The 22,698-nt window shown below is 38.8% G+C and overlaps 1 protein-coding gene across 1 annotated transcript in view; it reads left to right on the forward strand.

Moving 5' to 3' along the window:
• The first annotated feature begins 3,912 nt into the window (after positions 1–3,912).
• kn (EBF transcription factor knot) overlaps positions 3,913–22,698 on the forward strand; it is a 302,267-nt gene continuing 283,481 nt past the window's right edge. Inside the window, exons 1-2 of the mRNA XM_090392953.1 lie at positions 3,913–4,453; positions 5,594–5,747. Of these exons, the coding sequence (XP_090249079.1) occupies positions 4,314–4,453; positions 5,594–5,747 (294 nt within the window). The 5' untranslated portion in view covers positions 3,913–4,313. The remainder of the gene's footprint in view (positions 4,454–5,593; positions 5,748–22,698) is intronic.

The raw sequence follows: 22,698 nt of genomic DNA on the forward strand, positions 1-22,698 counted from the left end.
CATATAGTCACATGTCACTTCTGAGAAGATCTGGTCACCTGAGAAACGAATGGAATACTCCTTCATGTTGCGTGAAAAAACAGAATCAGAAAAATGCATTTATTTGAAAGAAAGAAAGAAAAACGGTCTGAATAAAGACGCCAAGAACAGTTTCAGTTGAAGGTGAGTTCCACATCTCATACGGAGAGCGAAGCTTTATTTTCGCCGGAAACTCAGGTTTTTAATCTGACCAGAAGAACACACAGTTCCCAACAAATACACTCCAGGTAGGCGCTAAACCACCCCATCCTGGAATATCGGTTAGGAAGTGCAAGGGTGCTTGAGAGGTTATGGGAGCGCAAGAATTTACCAAAATCGTAGCAAGAAGTGTGTAGGGGGGGGGGGGCATCTTCATTTTAAATACAGAAAAACTTAAAAATTACGAATTGGCTGAGTTAATGTTATAAATGAAATACCGATGGTTATTGCAGTCTTTCTCACCCTCCTTCAAGACTCGAGGGGATTATTTTTCTCCCTCCACCCAATCAAAAAATAATTATAAAGCTCTGAAAGCCAAACTTTAAGGTTTAGCGGTTGTTTAACTTGAAATTAGTTTTCTTTTTTATTTAAATACATTAGAGATGCTCTTTCAGTTTGGAAAAAAAAAAAAAATCTCCACCAGCTCAAGCGTCACCGGTGGGTGGGACATCTTAATTAGCTTCATCCTAATTCCCAATTAAGATTAATTAAAGTTCTATAAACCGCCATTTATTAAGCCAATGTGAACACATTCTTTTGTGTATTTGTTTCGGCCTCTTATTCTGCATTCTTACAATCATTTGAGCTACATTGAACAGCGGGGGGGGGGGGCATATTTATGCATCTTTCAATGGTTTCCTAATTGAAATCCAGTCGGTTGCCGCCATCCAGCGGGATAAACACTTCACTGGGAAGCGCCAGTACTCAGAAGGTGTTTTGAGAGCACTCCAAGGGCCCATTGAAACCTTGTCATAGGGTGAGGGATCAGCAATCACGCAGACCCCACTGCGGTCATATTTAAAGTGTACAATCTGGTTCGAATTTTGCTTCTGTACAGTAATAATTTCTGATATTTCTATTAATAAATAAAATCATTTAGATACCTGTTATATTTTATTCGAATTGTTAAATGTGATTATTATTTCCGGTCCCCCCTGATGATGGCAACGGAAGTGAATTATTTAAAAATTGTCATTGTGATGTCACGACCACAGAATACCATTGCCGAACCATGAAATTTATTTATTTATTTTGATAAATAAAGCTGATTGCAGACAAAATATACGGTGAGCTGAGTTTACCTTTTGTAAAAATAATACAAAAATGCCAGTTTCATCGCCTACAATGTTCAGTAAATTTTAGACTAATCAATACCAAATATGAACAGGGATTCGGTTGCTGAACAACTTGACCTGTGCTCATTTAGTTTCTTATCCCCCCCCCCTCTAATTTTTCGAGGGGAGGATAAGAAAGCTATTGCTTAGATAAAAGTCGCAATTTCCAGTTCATTGATTAGCATGGGGAACAATGTTCAGACGACAATCGTGTTATTGAAGTGCTTTTTTGCGAGTTTGTTTCGAATGTTGTATTTAACTTATTGTTTTCTTATTGTAAACGGTTTTGTATAATCCCTGACATGTTTAGATGAATACTTTGCGAAATTAAAGCTAAGTAATCATTTTGGCTCTTAACTGGGCCTTCGTACGACCCCATCTGGAACTACGGCACGCAGATCTGGTTTCCGAGATGGAGAGGAAAGTGCTAAAGATAATATCGGAACTAAGGAAATGTAGATTATTGGGAAGGAGAGAAAAATATTAAGAATTTGTGGACTGCAGACGCTAGCAAACAGGAGAAAGGATGTTGGAGGAGTATTATACAGACTTATAAACGTCTGAAAGAATTATACAGGACGCCAATAGATGGATTTTTTAATTTTTGGAAGGTGGTATTAATAGAAGGTGAAACTGGATCGAGTTAAAGAGGGATGCGTTCTAGATTTTATTTTATTTAATTTTCCTCATAGAGTGAAAACAAGAGTGGCGTGACTGGAATAGCTCGTCTGTCCCTTTGGGGGGTTCAAGAGAAGGTACGACACGTGACCTTTCTCGATGAGTCCCTGACTCCCTGAAGGTCTCTTGCAAATAATAATGAGTTTGCAGTATAAATCAGAATCATAAACTCTACAGTATATTCTGAGATTGTGCACACGCTTCTCGTCTCCCCACAAAACAAAAATAAACGCAATTTACTTTTTTGCAGAAAAATTGTAGAAATTCTTCTCTTTCTTTTGGGAGGGCAGCATAAAAGGACTATACGAAATAGGACGTCTCTAAATTTTTCCATCTACGCCCTTTAGTTATGAACAGATTTTATACTAAAAGATTTCTGTTACTTTCTTGCAGTCTGATGGAAACTCCTTAACTCTTCCATCTCCGATATCAGTTTGTCAATTTATCGAACCAATATTAATAATTAAAAAAAATAATAATTAAAATCAAGTATTCACGCCGTTTAGAAATGAATGGTAAGATCTCAAATGTGTGGTTCAACTGGGCGGATTGTCTGTTTTAGAAAAATTGCCAAACGGGTTGGAAGGGGAGCAGAAAACTCTGCCACATTCATCTGAGAGCAAAGGATGCGGGGATTGGATAGTTGCATGCAGTTCAAAACCAACGAAGTCTTCTATAATATTAAATTATTATTATTTTTTTGTTAACATTTATAACAAATGTTAGGGAAAGGCAAAACAAGTACGTAGAATTATCTCAATGCACACAAACCAAAATAAATAAATAAAAATTAAAAATAAATAAAATAACAATAATAATAGATAGATGCTCGAAACGTTTTGAGTATACGACAGAAATACTTTTAAAATATATTCAATTAACGGTGTGATGTTTAGTTGATATAAAAAACTACAACAGTGATTCGAACTGGGGGGTTTACTTTGCCCCCCCCCCCCAGTTTTTCACATGCGCCTTTTTAATTTTACATTCGGTTTCTTTTTTTTCTCTTTTTCCTGCGTATTAAAATAAATAAAAGGAATTCGTGTTTCAGAAAATGGAAGCAGAGGAGGAAGGAAGTGAGCACGGAAAAGCAATAAAAGCGGCGCTGCAATAATCGGTTCGGCAAGGTACCATTTTGTTTAACGCGATCACGAGAGTTCTTTCGGTGTAGTCGTGGAAAGTGCGAGCTGTGTATTTTGTGACCGTCGGTAAAGGCAACAAATGTACATCTCAAGCCTGCGGTTATGACGAGGTTGGAACAAATCACACATAAACATCCACATCAGGGACCGGAGGAGGCAGTCAAGGAAGCAAATCGTGTCCGACTTACTTGGGTATAACACAAACGCACGCCTCAGCTCAACACACAGCCAAAGGGCGATCGGAATAATAAATGATAATGCAATGAAAAGCATGCCATACAGAGGCGTTTGACTGTGTGCTTGCGGAAACTCCCGAATGGCTAAATCGTCGGGGCTGCGCCTCCATTGGAGGAGCGCGTGATGGGAGGGCGGGGCGAACGTCACTCACCTGTTGGCGCTCCTGCCAACCGCTCCCAGGGGGCGTACTCCTTCGGGAGGCGCCTGTTACTCGTCCTACAGAGCGCACACAAAAGCCAACCCCGTGAGGTTTTCCTGCGTCAAATCGCCATTTACTAGATGCGGTGTTGCGTCCAGTCTAGTCAAGGGAAGCCAGTGGGCCGCGTGGAAGGAGCCGCGTGATTGTGTGCGTGTGTATGTGTGTGTGTGCGTGTGTTCGCAGGGACATCGGAGAAAGTCGTTAGCGAAAAAACACACACACACATGCCAAGTCTCACCGCCTACCTTGTTTTCGGCAGCTGCTGACCTCGTTCCGTTCCGTTCCGTCAGGTGTGGTCAGGACACCTCCACGAGGAGAGACAAACGTAATCCCCCTTTTCTGCTGACCTCTCTTCGACACGGCGAACATGGCTTCTTTGTCACTGCCGAGGAGACGGCGATGCCTTCGAGTGACGAATTAATAGTGGGAGTTCTCTCGCTTGCAATCCTCGACTCGAGCCGTAGAAGGCAGCCCTCGAACAACCGTAACCCTGGGAGCTAAACTTTTGCCCTCCAGAACGCTGACGTCATCGTTACCACGTGGCCGCCAAGAAGGAACGCTGTGTGTACTTTGTGCTGACACAAGACGAAAGTCTTGCCCTGCTCCAAGGGTCTCGAGCGTTTATCTATCACTGCTTGGGCGAGCACGAAAGAAACGCAAACTTCGTTAGAGGACGCTGAAGGCTTACGACGTGATTTTTTGGTGATGTTTGGCCTGCAGGAGAGCGGCCTCCAACCCAGGGGCCCCATGGCGACTCTTAAGGAAGAGCCGCTGAGCTCGACCCAGCTGGGGACAGTCCGGAGCGGATGGATGCAACCGGCCATGATCGACCAGAGTGCCGGCAGGTAAGTTTAACCCACGTGCCACGGTCTCGGCGGTAAACACTTCTCTAACTGAGTCTGGTCTTGTGCTTCCCTTGGTGTGTTCCCGCGCGCGCGTCTTGGGGTTTGCATTCATTTCTTCCGATTAGGACTGGGGATTACAGGGGTGGTCTCGAGGCACGCAGTAATAGCCATAAACAACCTGACCCGAGCCGCTGAGTAATTGATGCTACGGCGCGGCTACCCTTGTCTTATAACACCTCCGCCACTCAAAATACGACGGGCGAACGAAGGGAGAAAGTTGGTGTGTTGTTGCACGAGCGCTGACATAACCTACTGCTATGGAGCGTATTAAGATTCGAAGCCGAGAAGAACGTACAGACGGACGGCGAATGTTAGAATGGGTGGACGAAACCGAGCCCAGAGAGGCTCTTGCAGCGTTTGGTTTCGACTTGGGTCATGCAGAGATCAAAAATCGGATGAACCTTCGCATTTTCTCCAGCATTTTTGCGTCGACTATCCGTTTTAGGCTTAGGCGTGCGAGAAGTGCTGGCCGGACTTGCGGCTGTCGGATGTGTGTTCGAGTCGTATTTGAATTGTGGCGCTGAAATGTTTCTTTAACTCGAGGAATTTGCTTTTAGTTTGCATTCTTCTGCTTGTAATTGCAAATGCCCGACATCGATTTTTGAATCAAACGCAGCAATCGGCTTATTGGCGGTGGTGCGTGGATGTCTCACCTATTCGCTTGGTAAGCACCATTTTTAATTTTATGGAAATTTGTTTTCTTTTTAGCCCAAAATATCCCCCCCCCCCTTCCCTCGTTTTAGATTTTGCATCTGGTGATCGTGCGGTCGCATCAAGCGGCAAAATTAAGTACGACATTTCATTCGGGTGCCTTTTCTCGAAAAAAAGACTCGACTCGATCGAATTTTTGACTTCTGATGAGTTGATATCGTAATTTGGATTTGCCCTTGTGTGGCGGTGATACGGAGGAGAGTGCGGACTCTCTTGTTATGAACGTAACTTTCGGGATTATTTGAATGACAAGCGAACGGAACCATTTCTTAAAATTTTTTATTGGCTGCTTTGAATTAATTCTGCATTTAATGTGCTTTTTTGTCCTTTTTTTTTCCCGTGTGTTAATCACTTCCGTTATTATTTCAGCGTCGGTCTAGGACGAGCTCACTTCGAAAAGCAACCTCCTTCAAACCTACGTAAAAGTAATTTTTTCCATTTCGTCATCGCCCTGTACGACAAAGCGGGACAACCAGTGGAGGTGGAAAGGACGGCCTTCGTGGGATTCGTCGAGAAAGACCAGGTGAGTGGCCCGTTTCTACTAAATTGAAAATAGAGGCACAGTTCCCCTCTCCCTTTTCCTCTCTTCTCTATCTCTATCTGTCCCCTAATTTGCTTCTGTTGCTGGGCGGGTTTGTTCTCCGCAACCAAACACACACTTAGCCAGCTTCGTTCCTTAAGAATGGTCTTTGTAAATGGAGGATTCTTGGAATTTCCTTAAAAATATTAGTGACAAACGAGCACTCATTTTGCCAATTAAATCGCACTTTTCGATCTTTTGTTGTTAACACTCGTTGATGAAGTCAAGATGCCAGTTTTTCTTCATGTTTAGTGGATTCACTTTGTCCACACACGCGCCTTCTTTTTAAGAAAAGGAAATTGACGATTAAGATATTTCTAAAGTAATCCTTGATGTCGCTTCTAAGTCGGTCGACTTTATTTTACAAGCAATTATTCCTGCTTAGTGACTTTGAGTATTCGCGATTATTTATCTTATTATTAACTGACTGCCTTGGACGTTTCAAAAAAGAAACACACGAGACAGAAGTCATTTGGGTTTCCTTTCTTCTCAGGTGTATTTTGTCCTTAATTTCTTCTCTGTTCTTCCTTCCTTTCTCCCACATAATTCGCAGTAAAGAAATTAGAAACATGAAACGAATTCTGTGTTGAAATAATATTTCAACAGCTTTCCTCTTAATGTTTAACCAACGTATTTAATCCGTGCAACCATAAAGAACTAAGAAAAAAAGAGCATTTTGGAGACAAGCAAATACTGTTGTTTAGAAGCTTTGCATGTTTTTATAATTTTTATTAGTGCTCGAAATAATTGTACTGTTCTGCACCACTTCGCAAAGAAGAAGCGAACAGAAATGAAAACGAAGATCACAAGGAAATAGCCCGTTTTTTTTTTTGGATTTTCTCTATTTCATTAAAATGATAGAAAGTAATTGAACGCGATCTTCGTCCTTTATTTGGCTTGGATGATGATCGGACCATCCTCCCACTTGGTTTCTTTTTCGATTTCGATTGTTTTTCTTGGGCCAGTGAATACTCTCCTAAGTCAGATTTCTTCAGGCATCTATTCAAGAACATCTCGCCTGTCATTATTCAAATGCATTGGATTTTAAAAGCAATATTAGTTGGGAATTCTTATTAATCATTTAAATTCTCTTCTGACACTGCGATATTAGTGGGAAGATTTCAACACTTTCTCCTTTCAGTGATAACAGTGAAACATGCTGTGTGTGTGTGTGTGTGTGTGTGTGTGTGTGTGTGTGTGTGTGTGTGTGTGTGTGTGTAAATTTATTTCAAACACGTACAGATACTTGGGCCATGTGCCGTGTGGATTCGTACCATTCATGCTGCTTGCTGTTCAGCCAGATTGACAAATAGCTCGAAATACTATAGATGATGGCGATGTTATACTAATCGTCATGATAGCATAGCTAACAATGACACGTGATATACATTAAGTCCTAATGTTATTTGGCTTGCTGACACATAGAACATTTACCGAACCAAAGATATATAAAAAAAAAAAGTGAAAAGGTTAGCAGCGTTAATTAGCCCCGTGTTTTGAGAAATACCTGAAAATAAGAGCTTCAGTGTGCAGAAGCGAATCATCTAAAACAGGCAGAAATCTCTGTTGCGTAGACTGGAACTAGATATTTCACGTGCAGTGCGATCGCACCAGTTTCTCTCCATCTTAGTTTCCACAAATAGGCAGAAAGATGAGAACACGTGATAAAAGAGACGAAAATTCTGATTTCTCGCGTTTCGTGTTTAATAGAGGATTTTCTAAATCGGCACCAAAGCCAATTAAATCGAGTCGCAGAACATTTTAAGGAGTGATTGATACAAGATATGCCTTCGGTGTGCTTGCACAGAACACACACACACACACATCGCTTTCTTTAATTCGTAATTGTTCCTGCGTTACAAACTAGACTTCATAAAGTTCTTGTGTTGCCTGAGATTCTTCTAATAAAACTGGAAATTGCTGCCAACAGGTCGTGCCTTTATTTCGTGAATGTTTTTGAGAATTCACCCAGAAATTATGGATGATAACAACTACCAACTAAATTTGGATGCATTATCATGAGCCAGTTGGAGACAGACTCCTTGCCTGCACAATATGTGAAATAATCATAAGCAGATACAAATCGACGAACTAGTTGGGTTAATATTTTAATGTCGTTTTGGATTCCGAGCTATTAAAACCACTGATGAAATTAATAAATCGCAGCTTCTGAGATCATTCTTTTCTAGTTGTGTAAAGCGAGTCCTGTCACTTGTTAGTTCGATACTCAGGTGTGCTAGTTTTCAAATATTTTTTAAAAATGAAGAAATGACCACCTCGTGAGCCCCCCCCCCCCCAACCTATTATAATATAGCAGATGCATTCTTAAAATTTCAGAGGAAAATCTTTCTGACCAATCCAGGATAGTAAAGTAATTTTATTGTCTTTCTCATAGAATAACTTAATGGTGAGTTTATCGTGTAATTAATAGCTAGTCCTTGTTAAAACGACCTCAAACGATCATCCCAAAAGTGCTAGTTTTATAGCTGTTCTGGCACATTTCGCGGACACCAGTATTAGAAGAGGCTTTAATAAAGCCAAGCGAACCATTCCTGCTTTATTTAGCACGCCTCCATCTCTTTCCTTGTAATTATGGCCTAAAATAAACCGAGTTATTTACAAGTACGTTGTAAAATTATCAGCTATTGGTTCCTGGCATAGCAGACAGTGCTCGAAGATTCTTTTTGAAAGGCGACCAACCACAGAACTATAACAAGGAAGGTTGTTCAGTCTGGAGGAGTCAAAACTAGTGAATAATTTGTTGAATTTGCTTGAATAAATATTTAGGTATCGACATGACTTTTTTATCATTCCAAACTATTTTTCCGCATCTCGATGTGCCCCCTTTTGCACCTCCTATCGCTCTCTTGTGTTGCTGACAACCAGTGTTTTTGATATAGCACTGAGCTTATATATATATATATATATATATATGAGAGAGAGAGAGTTAACTTTCTTTTGTTCAAGGTATAAAATATCCAACGATAATTGATTCTACAATTATCTCATCGCTTCGCTTGTGATTGTAATTATTATTTAATTTGCACGTCTTATCATGTTTCCTTATAGTATTTTTATGAGTTTTCGCATTTCATTATTTCTTTAACTAATGTTATTATGTGCGACAGCATTAGTGAGAGCGATTCTTCATATCTCACCTATCAGACTGAACATATTAGCTTGTGAGCTTCCATTAAACGTTCGGCTTTCAGTTACGTGTGTTATTGTAAGACATTCGAAATATCGATCGCACAGATTACTATACATTTTATTTTTTCTTCTCCTTTCCTTGAAAACAAATTTTAGCGCAGTTGACTTCCCCAATTCTGAAACACTTTAAAATAACACAAATTACTTATCGTTCTGAAATTTCTTCATTTAAGAGATTCTGATCAGTATATTTGCAAGCTGAGGATTTTGTGCACAGTTTCTCATTTTAAATTGTATTGCAAATAAAAATAAATAAAAAAAAAACGCGGTCCACTAGATAAGTTTTGGCAGTATGTTGGCACTGAAGTGAACGAATGAAATTTATAGAAATGACGAAAGGGCACATCCGGTTTAATGTGTCTCAGAGAAACTTATACTCCGCAACGACACAAACAATAACGGCAGCACTGAAAGTGGGTGGTACGATTTTTAAATAGGGTTCATCACGCTTCGTTTGGCTCGAAATGTGTTTTTGTTTGTGGCGTAAAGGAGAGTGCATGTGTGGCCACTGTGAACGGAAACTGTAAGAAGATTATCAAAGAAAAATGAACCATTTCAGAGATAGCAAGAAGGTGTATTTGCATAGCGGAAACAGGAAAGCACAGCACCGTTGGGCTTCATTTGCCAAAATAACAACAAAAACGGAAGTCGAATCGCCTTCTAAATCTACTTCTATAATCGCCACCTCTCGGATGATGGTTTTTCCGTTTTTGGTGACAGTCGAGAGGGGAGGATTGTACTGAACATCTGCAAGGGGTAACACCACGCTGGTAGCTATGCAGTTTATGAAATATTTACTCCGTAGGGGAGCCAGCTTATTTGTAAGATGAGAAAGGGAAAAAAAATTCGTTGATTGAAAGGAATTTGTATTTTTTTTTTTTTTGAATTTCGAGAAACAGTTGAGAGTGGATTAAGTGCGTGTTTGTAGTTCATCACTCTTCGTCAGACCGAACCGAATAGTTCTGTGCCACGCAATTCATACTGATCATCTATTAATAATAGTATGGGATTTGAGAAGTTCCTCGCGTCAAAATTCGAATTCGTTCGTAATAAAGACTGTCGTGCAGGGTTTCATCATTTTCTGTGGTTTAAAATGAAGCCGGAATAAAATACTGCATTTTCTAGACTTATCGTCGAATCAACTACAAAATTGTGATAACCCAAACGTAAAATCATCTTCTGTTTTTAATCAGTGAACGAAATTAATCAGATGAGAACTTGTTGTAATATTCCATTGTATAGAACGAAGGAAATAATAGATCTGCGGTTCAATGTGTCGAGTTAGCGGCACTTTTAAAAGGATGCGATAATCCAACCCTGATACTGTTTCAACAAAACTGATTAGAATATTCAGCCCCCCCTCCCCCCCAATCAAGAATGCAATTGTCACCACAATGCTCATAACTAGAGATGATAAGATTTCCCAGTTTCTTATGTTTTTTTTTTTTTAATTTTGAAGAGTGCAGTTGTTCCTATGTTTATTTATTTTTATCCTAATTTGCTTCAAAATAAAATCTCTTTCAAATTCGATGCTGAATTGAAGTATCTTAAATATTTTGGCTTAAGGCATATCGCATCCTACGGTTCACACAGCAGCTAAAATATGTTGTTTATAATGTGTGCTTAATAAAATGTGCTGTTTTCTGAACTTCCGCTATTCACGTACTGAAATGCTTTTAAAATTAACGTCCAAGGATAATTTTCATTCTGCCTCATATTCAGGTTAGAATAGAATGACTGAAACATACACACGTGTGTGTGTGTGTGTGTGTGTGTTTCTTTGTTTGCACTTGGTTTTGCAATCTGAATTGCTTTAAAGCATGTGAGGTAAACGAAGAGAAATAAAAAGTTAGACAACCCTCTGACAGATCCCTGAAGTTTTCTTACAAACAGAGAGAGAGACTTTCTTTCTGTATGGAGATCAAAAATTGTTACTTTTGTTTTTCCTATATATATATATATATATATATATATATATATAATTTTTTTTTCCAAGCAAGGCCAAAAGCAAAATACTTTTTCTTAAAAACCGAAGTTGAAATATTATATTAAAAAAAACACATGATTGTTTCAAGTTCATGTGTCAGTTATTGTTTCTCATAGCAACTGTGAGACTTTTTTGTTACGGTATTACCTTCGCTACGAGTTGCTTGGTATTGCACAGTACACGAAACACCATCTCTAGTGTGTATATGGTTCAGTTTCGCACGAACAAAATGCAGTACGAGAATAAGTCGTGCTCATTAAAAGGGTCAAGTTATTGCTTTTTAATTCACACGTGATATGCAGTTTGAATTCATGGGGCGTTAACACTGAACCCTGCGAGAGTGGACATCAAGATTTCTGGTGGTGGTTACATTTCCTTCAGCTCTTCGTCGTGTGTGAGGTCGGCGATCAGAAGGATAGCGGGTTGTTTGCTTTCCAGTGACACAATTATGACGTAGTATAATTTGATTCGTGATTCAATAACTTTTCTGATTCATTAGAAAAATTAAAAACAGAAATATTCACAGACCTCACAGGAAAGCACGTACAGAAATTTAAACGTTCATTTGAAGGAGAAAAAGGTAACATCTTTGTTACTAGCGAAGCACATTCTTGTTCATAAATCGTATTTATGACTTCGTTTAGTAGCCTGAATAGTTTATGGTTTTACTTTTACAGATTGAGTTTGCGTATTTTAAAGAAATAATTTCTAGAAACAGGTGAAAAGTTGCAAGTGAACTGTGGGATGTTTACTCCCAATTTTTATAGTAAATAATATTGAAACTAAATGGGATAAACGTAAATCACTTTTAATAAATAATAATTCCTCTTTTAGTGCAATTAGGATTTTGGTCAGAGAATACCTTGGCAAGATTCGAATCGGGGTTGGAATCGGGCCAAAAATACGAGAACGACTTACCAGACATCTTCAGTCGAGAGACTGTTTTGTAGAGGTGGTAGTTTTTTGGGATTTTTGCCTTCCCACCGATCAGACAAGCGGGTTTTCAATAAATGAGCTAAATATGACGCTTCAGCTGCTTAGAGATGGTTGTATCATTCCCATTATGATTGCTCAGGACGTTCAGTAAAGCTCCCGTGGATAAAAGCAAACTCCAGGATAACAGGCTGAAAAAAAATGACAACGATCAGTTTCCAGCATATTTAGCCGGATTTTAATTTCCAGTCACGTGAGTTCGACGAATAATTAACATCTTCTTTCTTAAAGAATCATCATTTAAAGAATGCTTTAGCATGCCGGAGGAAGAAAATTTACATGCAGAGACCTCATTTGGCAAAACTTTTGTTCATTTCTATTGCAGATCAGAGAGCTGCAATAATTTTCAGTACCCCAGGAAGCCATCGTCACTTTCCTGTGTTTAGTAATTTTATTTCAAGATTCTCTTGATATAAGTGAGACGAGCTTAACTTAACTGATAATTTTAAGTTTCATTTTCTGATTTTTTTTCCGAATTTTTAACGGCTTTTGCAGTGATGTTGATGCAGGATTCAGAATGTTTCTGCTGCTGTTCTAGGAAACCATACGTGTCCATAATGTAGTCATAAAACACTTGCCTGTTGTTCGATTGTAAACGAACTGCATTTTCTAACACTATTTTAACCGACGCTGAATTAATCGGATTCAGATTGAGCTGAAAGTACTTTGTCTGAAAAACTCAGAGTTAAAAGTTATCATTTTAACTTTTATTTACAAAATAGTTTTATTTTTAATTACAAATAATTACACACAAATACACTTTTACTGTTGATACTTTTCTGTTTAAAATTTACTTTTAAACTTATCCCCAAATAGTGCACTTATTTGGGTCTTTTCCAAGAATGCCGGTAGTTGGCTGCGTTGCCTCTCTTCAACCAACAGGCTGTGGGTTTTCAAATCCTTCCATGGATGTTCTGCGATTGTCTTTACGTGAGAAAAGATTATTTTGCGTCAGATCATCACCCTGTTTTTTGGATTCCTGGAGTGGCTCTAAATGTGTTTAGTTTCTGGAGAAGGGGATGCAGATATCCACCTCTTAATACAGTCTTTTCGTGTATGGAATTCAGAAAAAAATAAAATAAAACACAAATCAAAGGAAAAGTTGGCAGTTCCCATCTTATAACCGAATGCGCCTCCATTGTATCTCCAGGCAGGAAAAAATAAAGAGAAGTAGTCGATTAATATTTTGGGGGAGTTATTCCAGGGAATTTTAAAAAATCGAGTTAACCAGATTTTTTAAGCGAAAGGCTGCAAACCTATAGTACGTAAGTGGAATAAGATTTTTATTTTTATTTTTTGGTTTTTATATTATTATCTCCTTTTTTTGTATTTTTTAATTAATTTTTACATGGTCCAGAAACATTGCTCCATAGACCAAACACGGAACTTTTTTTCAAGCCATTTCAGGCCACCAATAAAGCAGGACGGTGGTCTCACACTGGGCAATGAAATTCACCTAAAGACAATCAAATCGCAAACATTTACGGCGGGATCGAACACGCAGCATGTGTGGGTTGTGTAGCGGAGACTATTGGGCCAACCAGGCATAGGCACAATTTTCATGGATTTAGTGCCTTCGACTTAATCCAATGGAATCGCCAAGCGAAATTTGGCTAAAGGAATGAATTCTAACTACAATAAAATTTCTGACTATTATGAGAGCACTTACACCTGAAATAAAAGTGAAGTTTCACCATTTTTGATTTCCACCATACTGATGACACGTTGAGGTCGGATACCGTAGCTGGACTCTTTCACTTTTGCTTGTACAAGCTTGAAAAATCTCTTAAGGAACAGTGACTGTTGTGAATTCTTTAGCTTGAACAGAATCGTAATAAATACAACGAAGAACTGAAGCAGTTCAGACATGGTCCCGGTCTCCAGTCGAGACTGCGACCATGTCAGGCAGCAGTTTTTCGAGTAAACTGCATTGTGCAACAGGAGATTTATCAAATGTATAATTGAAGTCCCTTTCTGTGAAGAGACGGCATCTCTCATAGCATCCAGAATTGATATTTTGAGCACTTTATTTGATCAGCTTTGCTTTTGTTCTGACCATTAAATTTCAGGCTGCAACGATTGGTTAAAGATCAAGAGTCCAGTTTGATTTCCTTTGTTAATATCCCCCGCCCCCCCGGTCGTTTTGACGTATTGATGTCGTTCGGACTCAACTACTTATCAGAACTGAGGCGACTTTAACAAAGGCAAACGTCGCGTGGGAAAAAAAATCTTTTCAGACGATTAAAAGAGAATGCAGTGTTTGAGAAGGAGCGTTGTCATTTGCGAGCATGTAGTGCATTTAAAGCAGCAGGAGAATTTTTTAATGCGCCTTTAATGTGTAGTGTGCTTCCAATGGAGTGCGGTTAAATTGGTTTCTAATTATTTCAGCTGGAGCTCCCCAGCGCATGTGACAGAGGTAATCCTTCTGATCCCCGTGTGTCTGCGACCATTACCAGGTCTAGCTGGGTAATGAAGGAGAAAAAGAGGTTATATAATGTTAAGCACTTCAGTAATTAAAGCTCATTTCTTCAGTGTACCTCGATGCCTACTGCAAAGAATGGGCTTACTTCCATGCACGTGCACGGCACAGCACGAAGCGAAAATTCTTTATTTAAACGACGCAAGAAGCTCCAATTTCACCTTCGATGCGGACAGACGAAGATGCTTTTCCAAGACTCGTGCAAAGAATGCACACTCGACACGGACACCGGTGAGAGGCAGACGGCGGGCGTATTCCGACGACACGGGGTAGTAAATATTTTGAAATCAGAGTCGGCACACGAGCGTCGTAAGAACGAAGGTAATGCACTATACTCGGGTCATATTTTCACAACACACTCTCTCGCTTATTTATTTAAGTAATTATTAGGCATGCCATTCTTTATCCCGCAGTTTAGAGAAGCCACCCTTCTTGGCATATTAGTAGAGAAATTTGTTACGGCAGCGAAAGTTTTTAAAATTATTCCGGCGCCGTTTGATTTACGATGTCCTTCAGCCCCGGAGAAGAAAACGGTTAATATTCATTAATTGCACTTCTTATTTATTTCGCACAAACAACGAAAGCAATAAATAATTAAGTCGAGAAAAAAATATAAATCAAAGAAATGCTCAAGTATTTGAAACAAGATTGGGGGCAGTTAGTGCCGCCCTTCTTCGGTCCCAGATAAAACAGATTTTTAATGACGCTGGAAAATCGCATCTTCATCAATGCGTTTCATTTTTTAATTCCCGAAAAGAGTCTTCGGAATCTGTCACACGCGCTACACAGAAGTGGTCGCTTGCCAATATCTTTTACGAGTGGAAGAGTAGCACGCGAATCGGAATCTAACAGGATGCCGGTGTTCCTCCAGTGCCATCTCTTTTGGGTGTTGGAAATATGAAGTTAAGTTTTGGAACCTAAACAGCAGATCGTCAGAAATTTTTCAATAAATAGTTGGATGATTTCCAGCTTTTGTTTTTAAATACGCGAACTCTACGTTGATAGAAGGTAGAACCCTGTTTCTGAGGCATGTTTAAGATGCTGAGAAAACATTGCATTGTCACTTAAAAATGGGAAAAGGGACATCGCCTGGTCTGCATGGCAGCCGCGAGTCTGACGTGACGTTTAGCTGTGAGTTCGAACCTACACCTAAATGGCACTTTTCAGAGGAAACGAGGAAGATTTATATGGGCTTGCCAAATGGATCGACTAAGTTAGCTAATATTATAAGGAAGTGGTAAGGTGCCACTTCACGGAGTTTTTTCTATAGAAAAAGGAACAAACACATAACAAAACACTGGCATGATAGCCAGTGTTGTTTCCTCCATAATTCTAGTCAAAAAACCAAGTTACAAGTCGCACTGCATGTCAAACATTCCGAAACGACCCCATGAATGTTATCCAAAATCATCACCCCACCCACTTTTTTCAACCCAGATGTTTTTCGTATAATGTGTCAACACTTCAGAGTGTTTTGTTTTGCTGCATCCTCCATCTGGAGATTTCCGACAACACCAACTTTGCAGCATCCACTTGATTTTAGCCGCCAAAATGTGTTGCTGGCATCCTAAAAATCTTCATTTAAGAGCTTTTTTTTATAGATGGCAGCCAATGTTTCCACTGAAGAATCTTTAGCGGTTACGAACATTCGAGTTGATTTCCCGAGTTTCCATGTCAATCTTATTTTTAGAACTAAAGATATGCCCATCAAATACTCTAACATTTTCTTAGCTGATCTGTTTGGATCGATGCAAGATTTAAGATCTCTGTTAGCATTTCCACATGTCCTGAAGTAGCTTGAAAAAAAGTTCCACGTTTAGTCTCTCTGGTACTTACTCGTTGGTCGTTTTTGGTGTACGACCGAAGCAGCTAAGTTTGTGGATCCAATATATCATGTTGATAAATTGCTTTGTTCTTCTGTCCGGTTTTGTGGGATGAAAAAACCAAATTTCACGGAGGAATAACACTGCTACCTCCGTATGAGACCGGTAATTCACATTCAGTTGAAAATCCATGACAAAGTTCTTCGCCTTCTAGGCAAGATTTGAACCAAGGTCATTCTAGCCAAAGGGCGTCATCGATATCCACTGAGCTACTTCTCTTGAGGATTCTTATCGTCTTTGCAGTACTAAATCTGCTCTGGATTACCAACTTTCTTGGGTGGGATTCACGTACAAATTACTAATGAAGCAAAATGCAGTAAGAGAAATTTCTTAAATGTTAATTCAAGTTTGACAGACAATCTGCTGATCAGATAATATATTTGAGCTTTACTTGACATTTATCTTCGAGAATATTTCAATCTTCAATCCTGCCTTATGAAAGACGTATTGGTTTTTAACACAACTCCTTCATAAACCATTTCGTGCTTTTGATGCTGAATGATAAGAAATTCGGTTTATTGTGCGTTCTTAGGCAATGTGTGTGTGTGTGCGGAGGCACGATTTTGGCGAATGTCTCTCATCTGTAATCTATAAGTCGAGACACGGAGCGGCCATTGTATCAGTAATCTAGTGGCAACTCCTTACACAGGTGATGTTTCATTCAAATTGGTTTGAATGCAGTGAGGGAGAGAGAGAGAGAATGCCGACCTCTTATGATTGAGCTGATAAAAGATATTTTGTCTGGTAACAAGGATATTTTACTTTGTTTGATAGATAAACGATATCACTATCTGCTCATATTTCCCTCTAAACATGGCAAATCTAATTTTAACAGGGCTGTGCTGTGCACAGTACGCACTTATTCTTCTTATTGAATTTTTTGATACAAAGAAGGTTCTTTATTAAGTTTCCGCGTTGATCTCTTGAATCACACACACGAAACTTCCGCTACGTACATTTCGATGACTTCATTTCAACCGATTGCTTTCCTGCATTGCAAAAGAGCTCTCTCTCTCGCCATATTTCTCCAATACAAACAAGCCTTTTATTAGTTTTTGCAGAACTCAACAAGTGGAATTAATATTTCTGTTGCTGAAACGTTGGTCACTGGCAATTTTAAACCTAACCAGGTTAAGAAAGAATGAAATTACTTCCCCTCAATTTATATTTTAGCTCCCTCTTTCTATCCAGGATCTCTGCAAATATATACTTTACGCATCATATTTTATTATATATTGCTAACTAAAAAAAATTGGTGGATGTGAAGATTGTTCGGCTCTCTTAAATTCCGCCGTAAATACTCTTCAGGAACCACAAAATAGATAATAAACTTTCATTAAAATTCGAGTATTTATCCCTACAACAGCACCTTGAGTCGCTGTTTTAAAATGAATACTACACGCTCCTAATGTTTGTACTTGAATTATTTTGATCCCATCCTTCATCACCATGTTTGATTGTGTTTTGACTCCCGTTTGGACCTTTGGGAGCTTTTTTCTTTCTTACAAAGTCTGGAACAATCTATACAAGTAATATATTTGCCAATGAGTCTTCCGATGCCTTGTGCGATTAATGGCCAATAACCTTACTTGTGCAATGCGTGGTTTTATCCAAACAGATATGCTGTTTATGTAGTTTAGTTATATTTGGGTGGTTCACTTGTGTCCTTCCACAATTTTTGCGCCATCAGTGCACAGTTTCCTTTAGGTGGAAATATCTGGAGTAAAAAATAATGGTCAAGGCTGCGCCAACAAAGATTTTGCATCTGCAGAGGAGTTGCTTAGTGCCCTTTGTGGATTACAGGGTGTTCTCTCCCCAGAAAAAGAGATAAATCACACATGCGCAGTTAACGCATTGGCATCGCAGCCTCAGCTGCCTCGGCTTCATCCTAACAACAGCAGTCTTTTTTTTTTCTTCATTTGCAATTCTAAAAAAGATGTATTTGCTGTCTCGGTTCGCAGTTCGGCAAAATAGCCTTGGAAATTAAACGAAAAACCGAATTTTCGATTGCTTTAAGACGACGAAGATTGCCTTTATCTCAATGCACACAAAAATGTCTGAAAGAGCGGCTCTAATAAATGAGAGGAACTGAAAACCATCTTCTTAATTCATGCTGAGCGAATAATTTTCTGAAGGAGAAGAATAATTTCCGCAGTTGTTTAGAAATTAAGCTCGCCCGGTGAACTTTAATCTAAATCGAGCATCCTTCCTTGGATGAGAACACTTCAGTTGGTGATCGCTTCCCCCCCCCCCCCTTTTTTTTTTGCCTACGGTTCGTATGAATACAAAACAGAATTCCAACTTGGTTTGCATTGATGATAAAAGCGTTAGAATTTATGGGGTTGGCAAATTCGCTGTCTTTACTTTGATTGCTTTCTGATGAAAAGAAAGAAGCAGCCTTCCAAAAAATAAATAAATAAAAAAACTTTTGTAGGAAATCCCGATCGAAGCTCTGCTACTGTGTATGGAATTTGTTGTTAGAAATCGGACTTGTTCTTGATGATGGGTTATAGCAGAGCGATTAAAAAAAAGCAGCTTCGTTTAGATGATAATAAAAATTACTTCGTTCTCTACCCTCGGGGGAGACGTCCACTTCGTAGAGGTTGATTTCGTTAATTTCGATTCCTTTTATGCGATCCTCCTTCGATCAGATTGGAGCAGAATATTAACGAAGGGATTAATCCCAAAACTAAAAATCACACTTTCATGCTCTCCTCTGAAGGTTAAATACCATTGCGATCTTAAAAAAAAAAAAGTGGGGGGACGCCATGGTGTGACGTTGTATTTCCGTCAGGACAAAGATTTTATTCGTTTATCAACTTCAGTCGGTTGTTTCTCTTCGATCTGATAAGCGAATTGAACAAAAATGATGTGCATCGCTTTCGAATGCTCAGCGAAATATTGTCCTGCTTAGATAATTCTTGTTTGCTTAAGTAATAATCTGTCCCCCCCCCTCCAAAACAGAGTATTTACCTAATCTTTATTCCACCACCTAATGGGCAGGAAGTTTCAAATCCTCTTTCACAATTGGTAGCGCCATAAATGTCCTCTTTAGCGATGGAGTAGAAATTTGGAGAAAGGCACTCCTCCATAAGCAGGCTCAGGTTACGGATAATCAGGGGCCTGCAGACTCCACCCTTACTTATGTTGGAGCGAAAAAACGTATGCATAGTTATCGAGGTTAGTTTTTAATTAACGTTACCAGCCTGACCTGCATTTAGAACATTGTTGACTACAGATAAACGAATCTTGTCCAGCTATTTCGAGCCTTACAATTATGATGAAGGTTGCATGCATTACATTTTAATGTGATCCGAACAACATGCCCAGAGATTTCATAGTTGTTTTATTTGTCCCTTACTTCAGGGTTATATTTTTAGGCGACCAAAAATATCAGATTAAAAAAAATTCTGTTCAACAGAGTTTTTTATACGACACTTTTAAAGTACAGCGATACGTACCAATGACAGAAATTCGCTGTCAGTGAAGTGCTTCACATCCTCATTAAATTTTGTTGGAAAATTTAAACATTAATTTGATAATAATATACATGAAGAAGCGAAATAGCAGCACTGCGTCACCATCGATACTGGTGTCTGTGCGGATGACCCGAAAGCGGAACTCATGATCCTCCGACTTTTATAAATAAACAAACGGTGATTAAGACACGGAAAAGTAAATGTGAGAAGGTAAAAACTTGAATCTGACAACGATCGGAAATACAACTCGAGAAAGATTTTCTCTCTCTCGTTTCGAAGCGAAAAATACGAGATGTTTCTTAATGTAGAGGCTTGATGTGTCTCGTATAATCCACTATAATGACCAACTGTAACCCCCTTTTTACCGAACTCCGGTTACAAAAGTCTTGATGAAAGAACCAACAAGTTTGACATCTGAGCTGCGGTAGTGTCAGATCGGTTGATGACGCTTTTTCGCTTTCTCTTTTTTTTCTTCTTTCTTTTCTCTTTGTGTGCGTGCGCGCGCGCACACACGTCTGAAGATGTGTTGTCTGTAGTGTCGTGCAGCTTCTTGAAATGACCCACACTTTCTTGCCGTCGTTAGTCGTAATGGCCCTTTGCTGATGCCGTCTAATGTTTACCCTGCTTCTCTTCACAGTCCGGTGGTCCCCATTACCTGGCTTTTTACGGAGGTGGACAAAGGGCACGCGCTCGACTCGAAACAATCAAACACCGCCGAATATTTGGTGTTTTCTTGTTGATAGTTACTGCTTTTGGTTTCGGGCAAACACTCGGACTCGCTCTTCTGTTTCAGAAAAAAGCTTTCCGTAACAGTCTCTCGGCTGTGCTTCGGCCGAATATTTGAAAGATCTTACGGAATCATTAGAGGCATAGCATTCGCGAAAGCGGATTTCGATCTGTTGAGTGTTCTTAGGTTGACTCTAATATCTCTAAAGCCAAAGCCTTCCGCTATCTAAATGCATAGTTTTAGGAGACCTGCACATTATAAGAGGCAGCCTTTTAGTTTGGGTTTTTGTATTTGAATTTTCTTCATTTTCATGTAAATATATGTTCTATGTATTCTTTTTATACTAAATTTTTCGTGGTTCTGATACAAGAAAATGTTATGCGCCAAATATAAAGTTTGCATTTATTCGTAAAGTCACTTCAATTTAGATTAAAACATTTATTCTGCAATCCATTTTCTGATTATTTTTAAGTTGTTCTGGTCCATTTCTCCTTGACTGGTTGGTATGGAATGACTTTATGTAGATATTAATACATCATTTTAATCTTGGCTTTTTGTGTATGTATTCGAATATAAAAAATTGCTTTTTTCATCTGTCTTCAACATCGAGATGAAGTTCGTAGAGTTCTGATGAGCTGTAAGCACAAGTACAATTTTGTATGCCGAAACGATGCGAGAAAGATGCCATAATAAATTAAACGAATTAAAACTAGTCGCTGGTGTTGTGTTTTTATTTATTTTTAGCTTGAATTGGTGCCATCACTGAATGACACGTGATAATCAGCACGAAACCTCGTTGTAATTTAATTTAGTGGTAGACGACATTTATTTTAAACTTATGCCATCGCTGAATATAGGGAGTTTAATATTCGCACAAGTTTTCGGTTTTCATTTAAGTTTGAATAAGTAGTTATCTTACTGAATTAACCAAATGAAAGTGTTCGTGCTGATCACTGCATTCGCCAAAGAAGGATTTTCTCCCGGTATTTAGCATTAAAGATTTTGTTGCAATCCATTTGGTATTACATTTCTAAATTAACTGTCAGAAATAAGAACGAGGTGTAGCAAATTTGAGTGGTACTGCGAACTTCTACTCCACACCATGTCCCTTGAACTTTGCATTATGATATTCTCAGTGTATTAGCCGAGCTCCAAATATTTGAAAGATTTCCAATTGCCCAGTTTTTGAGTGACTTTTCAATTAAGTCGTGAGTTTAAGATTATTTCTTCATTGGGGGATCCGCCCATTAACCAGAACTGACTTTTCGTCTAGAAAAGAATTCGCCTTATGGTTAATGTTATTTGCAGGTGTGTTCCTGCGCGTGTAATTGAACTCTAACCGGGTGACGTGGTTTCTTTAAACATTTCACTAAACCATTAACCGCGTGTTCACAAAACTCGTTTTATGGCATCACTTAAAAGCAATTTTCTCTTCTTGATTTTCTATTAAGAATTAAAAATTGTGTAATGTGTTCCGTTGTAGACACACAAAGGGAAGTTGAATACAACATTTCGGAATAATTAATCCGGAGCGAATACTTAAATTAACTTAAGTTGTTTTAATTCAGACTCATGGTTATTTTCCAGATTGTATTGCAGTGCAGAAAAATTAAGTAAACAACTGTAAAGATCCCCAAAGTATAAATATGTTCCATTACCTCGGAAAATAATGGCATTTTAAATGTCATCAAAGCAGAAATGGTTTCGCCGAGATGAAATATGTATACAGAAGAGGAATATTTCGTCAACACCATCCCCCAAGAGGAAATACTTTTAAACTTATTAATGATATTTTTATTGATTTTAATCACGTGTTTATACTCCGAAATTCTCTTAATGCAGTAGTCTACGAGCTGCTAATAACATTTTACTGCTTTAAACAAAGGCTTCTTCCCTTTGGTGTTCATTAGACGCGTTTTCCATCGGCATTATGAGCACAAAATATCATCAAAAAAAAAAAAAAAAAAAGCTCCGTACCAAACTTGTTCAATTACAAATCAATATGTGCTCTGTCAGGATTACACTTTAACAGTTTGTTTTAGTCCGATGGTGGCAAGTCAGAAACCTCTGCGACCGTTCGCTTTACTACTCTTTTCGGCCAATACTTGCTCTAGATGCAACCATTCGGTCTAACTT

The sequence above is a fragment of the Typopeltis vanoorti genome, chromosome 5 (genome assembly GCF_054136105.1).
Source record: "Typopeltis vanoorti isolate ZY-2024b chromosome 5, IOZ_Tvanoo_1.0, whole genome shotgun sequence".
Lineage (NCBI taxonomy): Eukaryota > Metazoa > Arthropoda > Arachnida > Uropygi > Thelyphonidae > Typopeltis > Typopeltis vanoorti.